At 42.7% G+C, this 19,106-nt stretch overlaps 1 protein-coding gene across 4 annotated transcripts in view; it reads right to left on the minus strand.

Moving 5' to 3' along the window:
- Positions 1 to 19,106, minus strand: part of SLC41A3 (solute carrier family 41 member 3) — a 283,615-nt gene that overhangs the window by 105,050 nt on the left and 159,459 nt on the right. For all 4 annotated transcript variants that reach the window (XM_069206274.1, XM_069206276.1, XM_069206275.1 and 1 more), the window contains 3 exons: positions 14,061 to 14,132; positions 11,742 to 11,886; positions 1,602 to 1,748 (listed from right to left, as the gene is read on the minus strand). In XM_069206274.1, the coding sequence (XP_069062375.1) occupies positions 1,602 to 1,748; positions 11,742 to 11,886; positions 14,061 to 14,132 (364 nt within the window). The remainder of the gene's footprint in view (positions 1 to 1,601; positions 1,749 to 11,741; positions 11,887 to 14,060; positions 14,133 to 19,106) is intronic.

A 19,106-nucleotide genomic window follows, 5' to 3' on the forward strand; every position in this document is an offset into this window, starting at 1 on the left:
AACTTCCCAGAGCTTCCCACCGCAGCTGGAAAAAAGCCACAGAGATCCAATGGATGGACGCTTTCAACACCACCTATCCCGATCCTGCAACCAACATGGAACAGGCTGTCAAGAATTTCTTCGCCTGGATCACCATCAGTTCTAACAGTTGCCCCTGTCAAGCTTGCCAAGACCAGGAGATCCAGCAAACAAGCCAGCTGCAATACACCAGAAATCAGGACCATGAAATGCAACTGCAAACTCCTAGAAAAACACTAGCACACCAGCAAAAATCCAAAAGACTGGGCTACCTCTAAGTATGCCCTCTACAAATTCCATCAACACCTGAAAGACACGAAAAAAGACTCATCCTTCAGCCCCACCCTCTTCAACAGGTACCTGACATCCCTGGCCAACATCATCAGAACCCTCTGCCTTAACATCATATCCTACGCAGACAACACCCAGCTCATAATCGCGCTCTCAGAAGACCCCTCCACCTCTAGGACCAACTTCCACAATTGCATAACGAGCATCACCGACTAGATGAAACCAACTGCCTGAAGCTTGACACGGACAAGATGGATGTCTTGATTTTTGGGAAGAACACTTCTCTGTGGAACAGCACCTGGTGCCCTCCAAACTCAGGTCCCACACCAACAGACCAGGCCTGCAACCTTGGCATCATCCTAGACAGAAAACTCACTATGAAAAACCAGATCAATGCAGACGCTGCTGCCTGCTTCCACACCATCTGCATGCTCCCCATCAACACCGGGAAAGCCGTCACTCAAGTCCTTGTTACCAGCCAACACCACTACGGCAACACTCTACACAGGACTCACCTCCTAACTCCTAAAGAGACTCCAGACCATACAGAACTAAGCTGCCAGGCGTATCCTAGACCTCCCTTAACTGGCCCACTTCACCCCCCACCACAGGAACCGCCACTGGCTCCACATCCAGAAAAGATGCTGATTCAAGATGCTGATACACGCCTACAAGGCCTTCCACAACCAAGGACCAGCATACATCAACCACAGCCTGAACTTCGACAGCTGTGCTCCTCCTCCCTTGCCCTCACCCCCGCATTCATCGAAGCCACAGTGGAGGACTTTCCTTCTCCTACCTCGCTGCCAAGTTCTGGAACAACCCTCCCCTGAACTTCCGAACATCAATCTCCCTCCTGGAATTCAGAAAGGGACTCAAAACCTGGCTTTTTGACTGACTCCAGCAAGAACACAGTGCCTCGATTCCGTCACGGATGATTAGACACGCTCTACAATTCTAAATTGATTGATTGATTTTAAAAAATCATAATTTTAATAGTTGTAGGGTTGCTCTGTGCTTTTCACAAAGGTTAAATGATGAGGTAACATTTTTCTGCTGATGTTGGTGAAATCAGGTGTTTGTCACCATAATTCAATTTGAACTTTAATTGATATCTTCTTCTTACTGCCTTATATGGCAGAAAGTATATTGATTGATTACTCATCTCTGAAGACAGGTCTGTTTTTTAGTTGGGGTGCACCTGTACAGAAAAAAATCCTTGCACGAAAAGTGAACTTTTCAGTAGCTGTGTTCTTTTACAAACATATGTAAACCAAACACTCTTACTGTACCTATGTATTTAAAAAGGGTGCTGCTGATTCCTGCCAGCAGAGAAAGGGTTATCAGATCTCCAAGGCTTGCTGCAATGGGAGTAGCTACATTATCCGGGTTTATTCCCACTTTTCTGGATCCAATGATTACCCCGATCATTACCAGACCTACAAAATCAAGGTGAAAAAGAGTAGATATCAGCTGGTAGTATTTACAATGCAGGCAATTCTTAAAATTGTCAGACAGTTAACCCACAATAATTACATCAGCAAGCATTGACAATGGTCGCCCCATAAGCAGTACTCTCCTTAGACAGAATAGCAGCAATGACTATTCTAGCATTATTGTCATCAATGACAAGTTACTTACCGGTAACACTTGATCACCATCATGGAATCTTTACTAAACTCGCCATCAGAATATCACCAATTAGATTTTTAAAAAGAAAATTCTCTTCAACAGATGTCTACATAAAAGCATTTTTTTCAGTTTCCCATAAACAATGGCAATGTAAAATTAAATCTTACAAAGTTACTAGGCTGTATTTAGCTCTTTATTTTAACAGCAAGAAAACACATCTTTTTGACAGATTTTGCACTGTCACTTTGAGGCAAAGTGCTGACTAGCTTACCGAGAGTGCATAGATGTGGCAGATAGGCCATTCATCATATGAAAAAGGACAGTCTTAATCACTAATCATTATCTGCCTTACCATTCTCCTAAATTTACTCAGGAGGAGGATGGGTGCTTTCCATGATGGAGAAGTAAATTTACAAGGCAAGTGACTGGAGCCTCACTGACATTCAAATACATAGAAAGGATCAGCAAGCTCACCCTTTGTACCAGAAAGGTGGGTAATCCAGAAGAATGCATAAAACGTGAGAAAGCTTAACCAAATAGTTTTCACATACATGTTTCTTGTGTATTAGTTCTAGAGTCCGAAATCTAGAACCAGAAGACAAGCAAGCACTGCCTGCTTGTCCTCTTATGGATGGTCTGAGCATGTTAGGGATGCACAAACCCAAGCAACAGGGGCCAGGCTATATACTGTGTAATTAGTCAAACCTGTGTAAACCGGACAAAGGGAATAAACAATTTATTTGACTTCCTGATCTATTAAGTTTGGAATGGTGGGTGCAAAATAGATGTGATTTATAGAGAAGACTAAGATGACTTTAGAAAAAAGGAAGTGCCAATTTAAATAAAGTAAGTGATGATGAGAAATACAGTATAAGGCTCAAGATAATACAGGGAATGTATCACCCTCATCCTTCTAACCGATGTGGTGGACACTAAGAATGCTATATTCCTGGGCAGATGTTAACAGTTAGATGTAAGCATAAGGTCGTAGTGGGGATCCATCACTTTTGCATGGACTATGTCCAGTCCTTTGGGGGGATGGTCTTCTCACTTGATGATAGACATTTTTAGGCATTTCATTAAATTCTTCATTAATGGAATTATGAGAATAAAGTGAGAGGAGGACATGTCCTGCAGGTTGCAGTAACTAACAGGTGAACATGTGCAAAAGACAATTTTTAGTAAGTGTGTTTCTGGACAACACAGTACTTTCCCAAGCTAGAGGATCTGTATAGTGGACTCAGAACAAAATGTCTTGCAGGAACCAATGAGCGCAAAGTCCTTCCCAATGGACCTGGTTGTCTAGGCAGTAGTCCTTTGTGAACATGTGCACTGATGCCCAAGTCACAACTTGGCAGATATTAAGGACAGGCATGCCACATGCCAATCCAGTGGTAGCACCTTTGTCCAGCTGAAACTGGCTCTCAGACATTCTCGAGGTTGCTTCTTGACCAATGTATACAAATATTAATGCAAAGGCCTATCCAACTTGACAGGGTCGTCTTCTGCTCAGTCCTTCCTTTCCTCACCCTGGAGAACTTCACAAAAAGCTGATCATGTACATGATGTTCTTTGGAACATTCAACAGAAAAGCTTAAATCCTTTTTGGGGTTCAGCCAATGAAGCCTCTTGATCCCTTTGGAGGGGTGCAGATGGGAGAAGAACGCTGGTAGGGTAATGGATTGCCCAGTGTGAAGGGAGTCACATTTGGCAAGAAGGTCACCTGAATCCTCAGCACCAATTTGTTTGAGAAAAAGGTGGTGTACTGCAGTTGCACTGCAGTTCAATAACAAGATGAGCTGAGGTAATCACAATGAGGAATACAGTCTTTAGAATCAGAAGACCCAACATGTAGCTGTCTTTTGGCCTGAAGAGTGTATACATGAGAAACATAAAGACAAAGTTAAGGTCCCACTGAGGCATCACAAATGGGCATGGGAGGGAATGCATGTCAAACTTTTAATAAACCCCATCACAAAAAAAATGAATTAAATAATGATTGATGATCTGACAGACGCAAAAAGGTCAAAAGGGCAGACAAATAACTTTTAATAGTGCCCTCTGCAAAGCATTCCTGGCCAAAGACAAAACAAACAATAAAAACATTTGACAATTTGGCTTGTAAATGGTTTGTCATGTGGTCTCCACATCAGGCCACACATCTGTCCATGGGCCTGGTGTAAATTGACTTTGTGGATGGGTGCAAGGCAGCAAGTATGACATCCAGAACCTCGGAGAGCAGATCAAACGCATTTAACTGCTGCTGCTCAATCTCCATGCGTGGAATTGAGATTGAGTAGGTTTGGGTAAGGACCCTGCCCTGCTGTTGGGACAGGAGATCCTCCGTAAGTGCCCAAACGTTCCTGTTAGCACACTCTCATGGCCTAATCAGGAGCCACTAGAATGACTTGGGTCTGGTTATGCTGCTTTTTTCAGAACTGAGTGCAGGAGAGGTAGGGGTTATAATGCACACAGGAGTCTTGTGCTCCATTCCAGCCAGAATGCACTTCTAGATAGTGTCTTCATGTAAATTGCAACGCGCAATGCTGTTGACACAGCACATTTTTAACAGTGGTAAAAATATTTAGCTAGGGTTCTCCTTACTACCAGAAATTCTCTGCCTCTCCTTGGGATGTCTGCCCTGGCATTCAAGGATCACACCAGGAGGGTCACCATCAATTATGCTGGCGCTCCAGCCAACTCCAGAAACACAGAGCCTCCTGGCATAGAGATTAGGATCCCACTCTCCCATGCTTGTTGCAGTACCACATGGTGCTGGTGGTGTTGTCCAACCTCCAGGCATTTAACACCAGACAAATGGCCCGCAACTCCAACAGGCTGAGATGGAACCCAGTTTATACCAGAAATCAGCATCCTCTGGTCTCCCTAAGATGACCTTATAAACCCAGGAGTGATGCATCTGTCACTACTGTCAGCTCACCCTAGGATAATGATAGGGGTTTGCTGCTGCTGAAAATACTCCTAGCCTACACTGAACTGCAGATAATGTTTAAGTACAGCAGGACAAGGTAAAAGAGACTAAAAACCGGCCAATATTTCTGAGTCTGGAACCTTCTTGATGAAAAGTAAAACATGCACATCTTCCAAAAGAATGGACAAACAATATTGCCTCTGATTGCGTTGTTGCTTTAGCAGGGGCAAAGGATAAGAACAAGGCTGTTTGGTGACCAGCTGCACCTTAATAATTTCATAACTAAACATTGGTCGGGATCGTGCTGAAATCAGTTCGGGTGAGACATCACAACCAGCACAAGATCTTCCTCTGATGCCGGCAGTGTCAGTATAGTCGTTAAGGAAGGAACCAACGCAGGTCAAGGGTGTGAGTTGGAACTCTGTACTGGAGCTTTACGCAACACAAAAGGATGATGGAAGGAGTGCTGAACAATGCAAACACTCACCCCCAGTCACAGATCTGGGTTTAATCCATCGTTCTTTTGCTCACCATACCACCCCAGTTTGGACCCAGCCATATGCAAATCAGTCTTGACCCTGTTCATCATGGGAACAGTCCAGCCCGAACTGCCAGGCCCTCCCTGGACTGGAAACAAGCCTCCTGGGACCGGTTTCAGGGTATCACCCTTCATCAGCCAGGCTAGCTTGAATCCAGTGGCACAGTGAGAAAGGGACCCACGTCTGGGCATACCCTTCCCACTTAGGGCAAATTTAGCAACACAAAAGGATGATGGATGGAGTGCTGAACAATGCAAACACTCAACCCCAGTCACAGATCTGGGTTTACTCCATCGTTCTTTTGCTCACCATGCCACCCCAGCTGTATGCAGCCTGTAATAGGCCAAAAGAGGTCAAATGACGCAGGGGACAGATCTACAGTGGTAAACCGACTAAAAGCCCCTGTGGATTCTTCAGGTCCGAAGGCACACCAGAGGGTGCAGAAGAGTGGCACTTAACTGCAACATGGCCTCCTTAAAGGTTTCGAACTACTGATGACCCAGAAAATTCAAGTTGCGCTGAGACATGTTGAAGAATCGGCGTGTTGCAATGAGTTATCTGGAAAGAAACCAACTGACACTGTGATACCCTCACACCTTCTCTTATAGAAAGTTGCTAGATGAGGTTGAGTCCGGCTTAGGTTTCTTGTGTTTATGTTTGGACATTGACTTTGATTTACTGGAGGGCTTCGACAGTGTAGCTCACCTCTCACTGGAGCAACCCTAAGATCAGGAACGAGCCAGCAGCCCTCAACCTGCAGTGGGACTTACATGAGGCCTTCAACTTCTTCTTGTGTTTGGCAACATACGTATCTTCTTCTTGGTCTTAGATCGCCTTTGGGTACACAATGGTGCACTTGTTGCAGAACTTTGAATCGTGCCCTGAGCCCAAACACAGGAGACACACCTTGTGCAACTGTGTGACAGACATCTGTTTTCTATAGTTGCAACATGGTTTGGAACCTGCAGTCTTAGGAGGGGACAACATTCCCTAGCACACTGGATTTGTTTTAGAAGTCGCCGGAAAGGCAATGAAACTGAAAGAGGAACTTCGGATCTGCATTGGAAGGCGCAGAAAGCAAGGAACTGACGTCAGCACGCAGGGGTGGAGCTTAATTCAGTTCTTCTCTGTCACTACCAGGTGGTGTGGAGTCTACATAGACCTGTTTTTTGCAAAGTGCCTAGCTGTGGATTTTGCCCTCTAGCTCATCCAGCACCTAGGAAAACCTAGCAAACATGGACCTTTCTGAAAACTAGACACCTAGGGGATGGGGTGACTTGTGGGGATCTCACCAATTCCGTTACCCAGAATCTTTTGCAAACCTTGTCACATACCAATTGTCACAGTCTTTAGCACCTCTCCCGCCCAGTCCAACAATCATTATTGGTGCTCCCACTCCCATGAACTCCTCCTTAGATTCCCTCACAGCCACCCAGCAAAAGTGTCCTTCATCTCTCCATAGCCCCCTCGCACATACATTTTATTTGTATTATAGCGCATTGTAATGGCTGGCTTTACTAATCCACTCAGCTATTCCCATAAAATACAGATTTGATCTCTGCACTAGGCATATAAACCTTCTGCGCTACTTTATGGCATCAAAACTGCCACTAGACCAAAGTCAGATCCTTTTGTAGCAGAAACGTAATCACAAGAGTTACTTGACTTTTTTATTGCTGCCTAAAAGCTACAGTTGAAACACGTCAGCTGACGTATGTGCATTACTTTGATGACGCAGGCTGTAACTGCAAGAGAACTGGTGGCAAATATATATATATATATTTTCAGAGGGGGCTGAGCCCCCCCAAGTTAAATCCCTGGTGTCTAGTGGGGTTTCAGGAAGGCCTCTTTTGAAAGGGGAGAATCTCCCCTTTCAAATGAGGCCTTCCCGAATGGTGAGGAGGAGCGTTCGGGCCCGTTTTCCCCACCAGAGCAGGAAGCAGCCTTACCTGCTGCTTCCTGCTCCTTGCAGTGCGCCGTCATCACAAAGGGGCAGGTAGGGGGTCAGGTGGAGACACAGAATCTCTTCTGTGTCTCCCAATGGGTATTTAAATTAAAAAAAGAAACTATCTGGTGTCCACCACTGGTAGCGACCTGCACATTACGGGTTAAACGTAGGTATTTTCAGTTAATTTTTAAGGTTCTTTTTAATGTAAAGTAAGATATTATTATCATATCTATTTATAAAGTCATTTTAACCTTTGTTTTTTTCAGTGAATTTCCCACAAAGCACACAAGTGCCCAAACCGTACCATGCACAGCCTTCAGCCATGTCTGGCATGAGATTGGGTGCTGGGCCTACCCTGAAGACAGGCCCTGTGACCACCTCACATCGGTCTTTCAAATCCCCACCATGCACGGTCATAGTACGGACCCATGTTCAAGGTCACAAGGGACCTCCAGATGCACACTCACCTCATATTTTTTTTGTAATTCACTTTCCTAGTCTCGTTGGATCAGGCCTGGGGTGTCCTTCTGGACTTATCCACACAGGCCCGTGAGTTAGGTACCCCTACCCTGCCCCCTTACATGGTATTTATTACACATTTATTTTCAGGACACGGGACAAAGTCCCCATACCCTGTAATGGGGGACACAACATTTCTTCTGATGTTGTACCCTTCAATCAGAGAGTGAATTGACCAATGGGAGAAAAAGAATGCTTAGCCAATCACAATGCTTTATTTTTAAATTCCTGGTCCCACAGGACTCTCAAGGGATACTGGAGACACCAACTGTCAATATATCAATATATCTATTTATTGAACCTAACTTCTCCAGGAGTACTGAACAAACTAACACCAAATCCAAAAAGCACACTCAATTTCTGGGCAAAGATCTAGCTAACTGCCAAACTTGGTGTAATTCAGTTTCAGCTGTTTTTTGTATTGATGTCTTATTTTCTCTAAGGAAATTGTATGGGTAAATTGCGCTTTGGGATCCCCTTTTTCTCTACCCCTACTTCATGGATCACCCAGAAACTTTCCAGGAAGGAGTGGAGGGGGTGAACGTTTTTTGTTGGGAAGCTTCTTGAAGATTTGTGTATTGGCATCACAGTTATTAGCAAAACAAAACATGCTCTTCCTATTTAGGCCTTTTGTGGCGGACTGGGCACATACAAGGGGATAAGTGAAGAGATTGACACCTTCAAGCGCTGCTAATTACCTAAAATGTTTATGACATCATTGATAACATCACTGCAACATCTGAAATTACATCATTGACACTGTGCATGGTGAGTTATAGTTACTTTGTGACACAAGTTATAGATACTTGAGTTAACTATAACTCATGAATTTTGGTGGTTCTAACTGACATTTTCACCAAACCTAACTATAACGTCCTGTTAACCTTCGTTTTTTCAGTGAATTTCTATGTTCTTTTTAATGTAAGTAATGTATTGTTACAATTCCTAACTATAATATCACTTTAACCTTTGTTTTTCTCAGTTAGGACAGAAAGAGATAGAGTACGTAATGAGAAACTGTATGATTTGAGCCTATATTTCAATCGATGGGTTGTGATAACATTTTTAAACTATAAGGCCAAAAGCCAAGATGGCAATATAGGGCCATATTATTTAGAGCATCACCTGTTAAGTATTCCTTGTTCGCCTCAGAATGCAGATGTGTCTGCCAACGTTTTCAGAAATGTTTGTTTTTGTTGGGGATAATGTGCTAATATTTAAAATGTGTTTTTTGCTGCGATGTGTACTATTGTAAGTCAAAATTTTAAATGTAAAGCAAATTGTAAGGACATTTAAAACATGTATTTTAATGTTTCGCATATTGACATTATATAGTAGGTTTACCAAGCCATATATAAAAAAAGAAAATAAAGTGCAACGTAGGACTGTGTCACTTTTGCTGATCGGGTTCCGCATTTACAATGTTTTATTTTTTGAGACACTGGGGAGGAGTCATTGTTAGATGCTTGCATCAAGGATGGTGTCTGCAAGGGTGAGCTTGCCATGTGTGCTGTAGCAGTACTGTCATTATGAAAACATGTTCGTCAGAACTGACAGAAAAACAGAAAAGATGAAATCTTGTGAATGAATTCAGCTCTGTGAAGTATTGGAAATAACTCATACTAAAAAGGTACACACACAGAAACATTCACACACACGACTCACATGTACAATGTTTGTAAGAAGATTAAAGGTTGTGTGCTGGATTCCTAGGGGATTTACATAATTTTTCAGGATCTAATTATTTAAAAAGTGAGACAGGAACATAAAAAAAAAACTCAGCTCGCCAAAACCTCATAGAGGTTCTGAGAAAGGAGTCTGACTTACAGACAGGATAAACTCTAGGTCATCAGAAAGACTGTGCCCCCCAACAGAGAAGTAAAACCAGCATCCAGTATCGATATTTGTTTCAGGAGTTACTGTGCCCAAAAGCTGTGCGATATTAGTCATACCATATGAACATATCCTAAAAAAAGAATATACAACTAATCAAACTGTGGATCCCTTGCTTCTGCATAATATATTAAAAATTATATTTGGTTCACAGGTGTCAAAGAAGGGAGACCGACACACCAGATACAGGGTAAAACTGTAATGAAGGTGAGCAATACAAATCTCTCAATAGCTTCTAAAGGGTCTGATATGTTTTGTGTTGTGAATTTTTGTCAATATACGCAATCCAATTTAAAAAAAATGCATTCTGCATCACATTGCTGAAAATAACACTTATACATCTATCTGACTTTAGTGAACCTGGTATGCTTTCACCCATCATTTGTATTAAGAGCACATTTGTGCCCCTTACCCGTTTCAAGTACTTCAGCAAAAACTAAGAACATAATTCTAGATTATCAAAGGTGAAGCTGGAAGATTAAATCTACCTTTGTGTTCGTAAACAGGATGCAGCAGAAGCTTTAACAATCTCTGGTACTGAATTCAGAAGATGATGTTACATTCCCTGTACTAGAAGACTTGGGCTGCCCAAATACAAGAGTGGGAATTTGAGCAATACAAAAAGATTACAGAAGATCCGGAAGGTTTTATTGGGATATTTGAAGGCTGGATAAGATGACACAATTCTACTCTGCTGAAGTCATTTGCTGTACAGTTTACTTTACACAAGGGGTTCATTCACAGTTTGGAGGAGCAGAAGCTCCAGCATAAATTATCAGTTCACTTATTCCCCCAAAACCAGAGTTCCCCTGCCCCATGTAGAAGTCTGAGTCACTTAGTTTTCACAAGTCATACCTCCTCTGGCTTTGGAGGTGGATCCCTTGACCTGGAAGACAGTCAGTCGAGAGGCAACTGAATGGTGGATGCCCTGCCCTATTTAGGGCAGACTGTTGCAACTTCCACTGATTTTTCCACCCATGACTGCTGTGCAAATCTTGGTGTACCAGGCAGGAAAGTCGAAAAATATCCCCGGTGCTCAGTCCAAAAACTCCCTGCACATCAGGGACAGTGAATTATTTTTTCAGAAACAAACCATCTCCTTGGGCGGTCAATTTCTGAAAAAGATCAAGTAATGCAGAACAGGCAGATCCAACCTGGTGGTCTGCTTGGCATCCTGCTTTGTCCAAAATGCATCCGCCACAGTCCATACTGGCAGACGCCTTTTTGGCAGAGGTCCCAAGCAAGCAAAAGTGGATTGGCTTCTGCTGATCCGGCAGACATGGTCAGGTGTCTGCGATAGCTTAAATGGGGCCCTCAATGTCAAATCACAGATTCACAGTATAAACATATCTGTATGATTAATCTAAAATAAAATATATATAATGGAGACACAGAACAAGGTGTATCAAACTGGGCTACTGAGGTCACTGTCTCCTTCCCCCTCCAAGGCATTCAGGTGCATTCAAGTGTGGATGAGGGAAATTGTTTTTTGTGACCCACGTGTAAAGCTGAGTGTGTTTTTTAGACTGCTCCTTGTAGAAGTGTGCAAGTTGTATTGCACACTGATGCATGTGGAAGAAAAGGTGTACATATGCTCTGGCCCAGCACTTAAAGCAGTGCGGTATGGTATGGAGACTGCTAGAAAGAAAATACAGGATTTGATAGGTGAGCATTGTGCATGTGTATTTCACAGGTATGAGTCCTGGATGTGCTTCAATAGTGGCGCAGAAGCAGTATGTGCATCTAAGTAGCCGAGCAACTAGTTGGGATTTGAAGAGTTGTGTAGAGAATACATGAGCCTGAAAGCAGCACTGCAGAAGAGAGACTATGTGCATATGTTGGTGCTGCCGGTCAGAGTGTGAAATGTGCTCCCATCAGGAAGAAGCAAGTGCTCAGCTGAGCTAAGAGTAGGAGAGAGGTATCCAAATAATTTGACATCAAGCCAATGTTAGAAACCTGCCAGTCTTACCAAGCGAAAGTGCAGCAATAAAGGCGGTGGTCACACTGCTGGCACACAGAACAGCTGCCTGGTCCAAATCCACATAGCCCTTGGATATTGCTCCCAGAATGACTGCAGCAACAGCAGCGAGGAGCCCCACAACGGTGGCCTGCACCTGAAAAGCAGGAAACAGATCCACCAACATATTGACTACAAAATGATCAAAGTCACAAAAATGTTGCACCTGCCAGATGCACAAAACATGGTGTTCATGCAGTGTAGTAATTTGAGTAAAACAGCATCACATTTATCATGCTGAATGTCAAGCGACAGAGACCTTTTTGTGGCACCATTTCTCAGAATATTATTTTGTGCCAATCTGTACTTGGCCAAACTACTCATATGATTAAACAACATATTAGTCAACATCTGATTAGAATCCAGTGCAAAAGAGAAGTTGCACCTCTTGTGAAACATTACCTGGAAGAAGTTGGGCATAATGCGGACTTGCTGAGTTGGCAGCATTGGCAGGTGGCTCAAACTAGATTCCAAGAGAGGTAATATTCCCACCCTGTTGGCGAGGATGGAGTGCTGCTGGATAGATCTATTAGACACGACTGAACTCGGACTCAATGATGAAAGAACCGTGAACACCCTTGTCTTCTTGGTTTATTATCTGATGGACTATGTACAATTCTGGTTACAAACATACACATAAGCGATTATGGGGTGCGCCATGGTAAACCTCTCTTGAGATGTACACTTACTTTGTTACGATGTTGGTACTGGAAGATATAGAGGTATTGTCCGACATCCGCCTCTTGGGGAACATTTGTTCCGTGCCTTTTTATGTGGATTAGGAGTCCATTGAGAAATGTCCGGGGTTTTGGTCCACCTTAAGTACTCGTTTTTCAGTCAATTTTGCATTATATGTTAAATCATAGCATTTTATGATGTAGTGTTATTGATATGCTGCTCTAATACAGCTCGAACACTTTTCTCACTATTTGTTAATTCACATACATCTCCAATATGGTGTCGAACGACACCATTCTAGTTGGTACCCCATGTTGGTTCCATCCCCCGCATAGCGGCAAGGTCACATACACTCCTATGATGGTGGCAGTCCGAACGTGTCTATTGTATCCTGTTAGTATGCCACAGAAGAACGTGATGACATCCTACATTTCGCTGCTTGGCACTTTGCGCTGGACGCACACTTCCCGTTTTTGCCAGACATAGAGTTTCCTTGTGCCGTGCAGCCAATATCTTGTAACGGAGCCTAACTTGGACTGTATCTGTAAGCCTGTTTACCGAGTGGTGAATTTCATATGAGGATGTTGGTAGTAAACTTTTTCACTGAGATGTAGGCAGTGACTTTCTGAACTTCTGTGCAATTGGCACTCTGATGAATTTTTACTTGTTTTTTCATTCAGAGGGGTGACAAGTTTGAAGCCTATGATTGTTATCAAGGAGGTACACTTGTTCACGGAGGTAACCGGGGAGTTTGTCGTTGCACAGCCTTCTTTTTGTGAGATCGTCTTTTGAGACCGGTTCAGCATTCTAGGTAGTGGTCACTGTTTTTGAAACACCTTGTCTGCATGCTGAGTAATTGTGCGTGCGATACACGATCTGCAATTACACATGGAATGTCAGCAAAAGATTCTGGGTGTCAAATAACACTGGAATTTTGCAACAAAGGGGTCAATAATCTGCCCTCTTTGACACTGTGAAAAGTCTAATCATACTATAAATAAATAAAAAAACACAGTATGCTGCCATCGCCACTTTTAATGATTAACCACGGCAAGAACAGTAGTTCTATGACTAACATTAAGACACAATTGGTGCACATTCTAGGTCACAAGACAGGTCCTCGACCTTGCATTGCCAGGGACAGGTCAAGAGTTAACATGACATCAGGGCCTAAAAGCAAGTCAAAATACAAGTTTCAAATGCAGTCATGCGCTCAGAGCAGCTGACTAACCCATAGGCAGACCAGGACAAGTGATTCTAAGACCGCAACCGACTGCTCAGAACACAGTGGAGCTGTAGCTTGCCTCTAACTACATTGTCAGTAGGACAATTACTGTGCAGGATATTGTATTCGGTATCACTGAATCAGAGGACACATACGTGTTTGTCTCTCCACCGCAACCCAAATATGTGGTAAAACATCTGCATGAGAATGCAAGTGTAAGTTTACATTCCCTACAGAAACTTATGAATATAGACTTTATAAGCTCTATGTTAGATTTAACACAAGTCACCTATCAAACTGACATATGTTTAACAAAACCTTAAATTAACAAATAAGAATTCCAGTTAACTATGGCAAAAGGTACTTACCTGAATCAGAGCTAAGTTGCAGGTAGCCAGCTTCCACTGCGCCTTGCTATCATCCATCTGTCCCGTGTTTGCCTAGAAATAAAAAAAAATACACTGAGGGAAGGAAATGAGGCATCTCCAGATGAATTTATTCACTGCAGGATTTACTATGGTTATATCAAATCAGTCTGGCGAAAATACAAAATGGGACGATGAATGACGAGACAGTGCACCTTAACTGAGGAAGAGGATGTAGCACAGCGGTCAGAGAGACCACCTCAGGAGCTGGTGACCCGAGCTCGAGTCTAGGCGTTGGTTCAACATCCTGTGATTCTGGGCAAATCACTTAATCTCCCTGTGCCCATAGACAGCGCCTTGAGACCCTCACGGATGATAAAGTGCGCTATATAAATATACATTTCATTTCAATTCTGGAAAAAACAACTCCATATCTGAACAGGGTTCAACTGGTTCTTCTTTCAATGTGGTTCTCAATGCTCTGTAGGAAACTGAAACGCACTGTGCTTGGCACCAGAATAGACATGATCTGAATGGGTGAAACATAATGCTACTAAAGATCACTCAGAAATTCAAACATTAAAGGAGGATGTAAACTGAATAAAAAAAATAAAATAAAAAAAATTATTAGCCTCAGCTATAAATTCAGTAAAATTTCCAATGAGTTTCAGAATGTTTCTTGAAAGTGATCGAGTGAGAGCACCACATGAAGTTCACCATTAGTCCCGTAACAATTCAGTATTTTTTTCTGGTTAAGCCCCGTTTACAAGGTGTAATAACCCATTTCCATCTCTCACACCTTCCAGTGCCTCGAGGAAGTGCAGAATGCGTCTCCCATCCATGCCACTGCCTCTCTTCACATTGGACACTCTTACTGCCACTACTAACTACCCTCCACCAATACCACCCCCACCATACTGACATTTATTACCTGCTCATAGCAGATGGCAAATGACAGCAGAATTGTCCCTGGAATGGTGCAAAGCTGTGTGTTTATTCCCCTTTCTGGGACCACAAACTCGTAATGGCTGGTTTTAGGTGCAGGTGTAGTGATCGGAATAGGATATTGGGGTCCCTGGAATACCTTCACCTAAATTCGACTAACTCACAATGGGTCTGATTTAAATACTGGTGGATAAATGACTCCGTCACAATGGTGGGAGATATCCCGTCCACCAATATCTAAATCAGTGCTCCTGCAAAGCCTATCTTTATGTTGTTAGGATCTTTAGTTTTTCGAAAGATGTAGACCCAGAGTTAAAGGTGAGTGGTGACATGGTTAGCACTGCTATCTAGCTAGGAATCTGCTCTACATGCATCATTACATATATACATTGTAATAGGATTTACCCAGGTCCACTGCTGCACAGAAATAAGAAATAATGCACCTACGTGATTCCTGTTCTCTTAATTTGCTGTCTCTTATTAATCAGTGGCATAACAATGATGTCATGGGCCCTGGTGCAAACAAGGTAAATGGGTCTCCCGTACACTGGCTGGGCAGTACATAAAGCCATAATTTGGGTGTATTGGGCCCCTAACACCTCTGGCCCTTGGTATCACTGCACCTGATGCACTATTTATAGCTAAGTCGCCTGATGAACAAGTTACTTAACTTCGGTAACGCTCTTTCTGGCAGAGCCAATCTAACCACAGATTTCTCATGTTATGAATATTTCGCCGGGTGTAAGACTGGGTCTGGAAACTCTGTAGGTCCATTTTAGCACGATGCTGGACACACTTTAGCTTCAGGGCTGCAGCCTGTGCCCTTTTACCAAGTTCATTTATTTCTTATATTATGTTGGCATAGCTTTATCTTAGCAGTGATGTTTCATTATTTTTATCAGTTGTCTTTCCACATAGGGATTGTTACTAGTTCCTTCTGCACGACATTCTCGTCTTGTACTCTGCTCAATGCTGTATATGATAATCTACCAAGGATTGCCTGTCCAAGAATATGTAGTGCACCTTATACAGAAAAGACGCATTATCACATCAGGCCAGTTCCTAGAAAACATGTTTTATTATAAAAACACCACACTGGCAAAAATAAGGTTAGAGGGGACATTCCAGCCAGCCATGTTATGCTGTATCATGTCATCACAGCTCTGCTGAACTTTGCCTTGTCGCTCCAGCCACTTAGAGGGACTGCCAGCAGATAGCCCCTGCTTATTATTTCAGGGATGGAGCCGGGACCTCCTTCCAGAGACTAGTACGGGCAGACTAGGGCTAACACTGGTATGCTCTCAGGTAGAAGATAGAAATGTGGGTAGGGATTTAGATTCACTAGTGTGACAGGATGTTGGGACTTTTTATATGTTTCACTCTGTTTCACATTGGTCAGAATAACAGTCGTATTGTGTTTAATTTTCCTAATTATTGCAGCTCATGCTTTATTACACAGAATGCAGTTATTTCAATAAAATATATTGAAGCCTGTCCTCCATTTCTCTGACTGTCTTGCCTCTATGAGACCATGTGCGAATGAGAGAAAGGGGTAAGGTCTGTTCTACTACAAATTCCCTGAGGAGTCTTAGTGCCACAAATCACCTTTACTCTATGGGTTTAGGTGAGGTGCTGCTACCTAGCTGACAAAGGTAGGCCGACAGCTGCCAGATGGTGTGGGTTTGACTCAGTCCCCTACACGTGGTGGTGCTGCCACCCAGTCTCTTCTCTTTGGTGAAAGCTCTACGACATGGTGCCTCCAACCTTGGTTAGGCACTAACTTTACAGATCTCCTGAGTATCTCTGTCCCACTACATGCTACAGGCACCCTAATCATCTTATACGGAGACGTCCGTGGTATAAGGGCAATATTCTCTTCAGCTAAATAGGTAGTACCTATCTTAGACTGTTGGTTGTTCAAGCTTGAACCTCAAAAAAGGATTTTCTCAACTTGGTGTTTCCCTCTCTGAACTAGCTGTTTTTTAAACATGGCAGACCCTCAAAGGGTAGCAATTGCAGCAAACATGAGACAACCTATCACATATTTATTAAATCATCCGCTCACTGATGAGGTCGGGGACTTCACGTTGGTGGTTGAGGCTCACAATGTATATAGAACTGAAATGTTCTATTCCTGGGTCACCTTTCCAGCAGTAGATAGGAACTCACATACATTTCACAATTACACAGTAGCAGATACACCTGCACAATACAGACCATATGCATATTTAGAAATACCACTATCTGTTCAAGAACACCATAATTGACTTGATGGCGCTCTACCACACATTCAACAAAACGTTAGAATAGGTCTTTTAAGTAATGAAGGTCCTACATGGCCAGAATTGGCCACATTTTAATGCAGGAACCTTGCCAGTAGCAGATGTAAGCCGTTCATATAGTAATTTAGTAGAAATATATAGACGCTTAATACAATTTGTAATACAGACCTTAAACACCGCCCCAGCTAGGCCTGCTCCAGCACAACCACGTTTGGCTACAGCAGGGATAAATCCAGCGATTGTGCATTCAATAATGGGTAAAGTACCCACCAAACGCAAACAATTTCAATTTTTCGGCTAGCACAGAATAATAGCGCACTGGAAGCAGTGTCTCCCCATAGAGGACCTCAAAAAAACATAGAATTCTCACAACAAGCTTACCCTTCAGGATGGTTCCCTCAGTGGACAACTGTGTCACCTGGGGTGCAGTTTTTTGCTGCACAAATTTAAAATGAATATCGGGCTGCCCCTGCCCTGGACTTGGGGATGCAGTTAATGGGCAATTTTACCACTGTGTCTTCAATTATATTAAGTAATCTAAAAGAGGAAGCAGTAGAATTGGCAGTACACCAGTAGCTCCAGGATGTTCCTCAACAGGAACAAGAAACCAAGTTGCTTAAGATTATCACAGAAACCTATGCTAATATAGGTAAGGATAGTCTGGGAGCCAGACCAGGTAATCCACAATTGCAAAGTAAATCCAATAAGGATTCTACTATGCAAGCACAAAAGGGTTCTAAAAATGCTGGGATAAACAAAAGCCTAATAAAGTTAATAAAAAAGAAAAGGGAGAATCTCCGCATTCGCAGACCACTGAGAAACGCTATAATCTTATAAATAGGGAAACTTAAAAAACTTCTGATAGATACCAATATACCGACACTCTCCAATCTTTGTTCCTTCCAGGATTCACCTGATAAAAGGATTGAGAGAAGAGGGCGCAGAAAACCAAAATGAGTATGTGAAACCAAGAAAAGATTCACAACGCTCATCAAAGTTTCAATAAAAAAGGAAGAGAAACTTCCACTACAGAAACCCGAATTAAAAAATGAAATGGCTGCTGCCATCTTTGAGAATAATGCCACACATATTGAGAAGTTTGCTGAAGAACAGGACGTGAGAAGTGACTATGCTAGACAACGTGGCAGAGGTCACAATAGTTCGCCAGAATCTTCAAGAGACAAAAATGTAGACAGCTGCATTACCCCACCTGACAGGATTTATAAAGTAAAAAATGTAATTGAGGGAGACATAGAATACACTACTAAAGTTATATTTTGGGGAAGATTAAACCTTAGTTATGACATCCTCCTGGCAGAAAAAGAAAAAAGATTGGCTACTTGAATTTGTCCATAATCTCCCACAAGGGAAAGATGTAATTTTGCCTTCTTTCTTGGTCCTCATTCCAGATACACTAAAAGAAGCCTACACCACAGACTGGGCATTGGTGCAGGCTCCAGCATTGTACAGCAACCATGCAGGTTGGGATAGAGATTCCCCCTACCATGTTATACCAATTACATCAACTCCATAGATCCAACAGCAATACCACAATAAACATGAGGCTAAAGCACCAGTGAAAGAAATACTCTCACAACTTAAGTACCAGGGAGTAATTGAACACTGCGTATCACCAGTGAATAACCCTTTGTTTTCCGTAGCTAAGCCGGACCATTCCTATAGAATAGTCTCACATTACAGACACCTTAACAGTCATACAAGGAAATACAAAATGCACATAGCACAGTACTTTTAACAATTTGGTGCGCAAAAAATACAAAACAACCTGGGATATTTCCAATGTTATTTTCTGCCAAAAGAT

This window comes from Pleurodeles waltl, chromosome 9 (assembly GCF_031143425.1).
Source record: "Pleurodeles waltl isolate 20211129_DDA chromosome 9, aPleWal1.hap1.20221129, whole genome shotgun sequence".
In the NCBI taxonomy this organism is placed as follows: Eukaryota; Metazoa; Chordata; class Amphibia; order Caudata; family Salamandridae; genus Pleurodeles; species Pleurodeles waltl.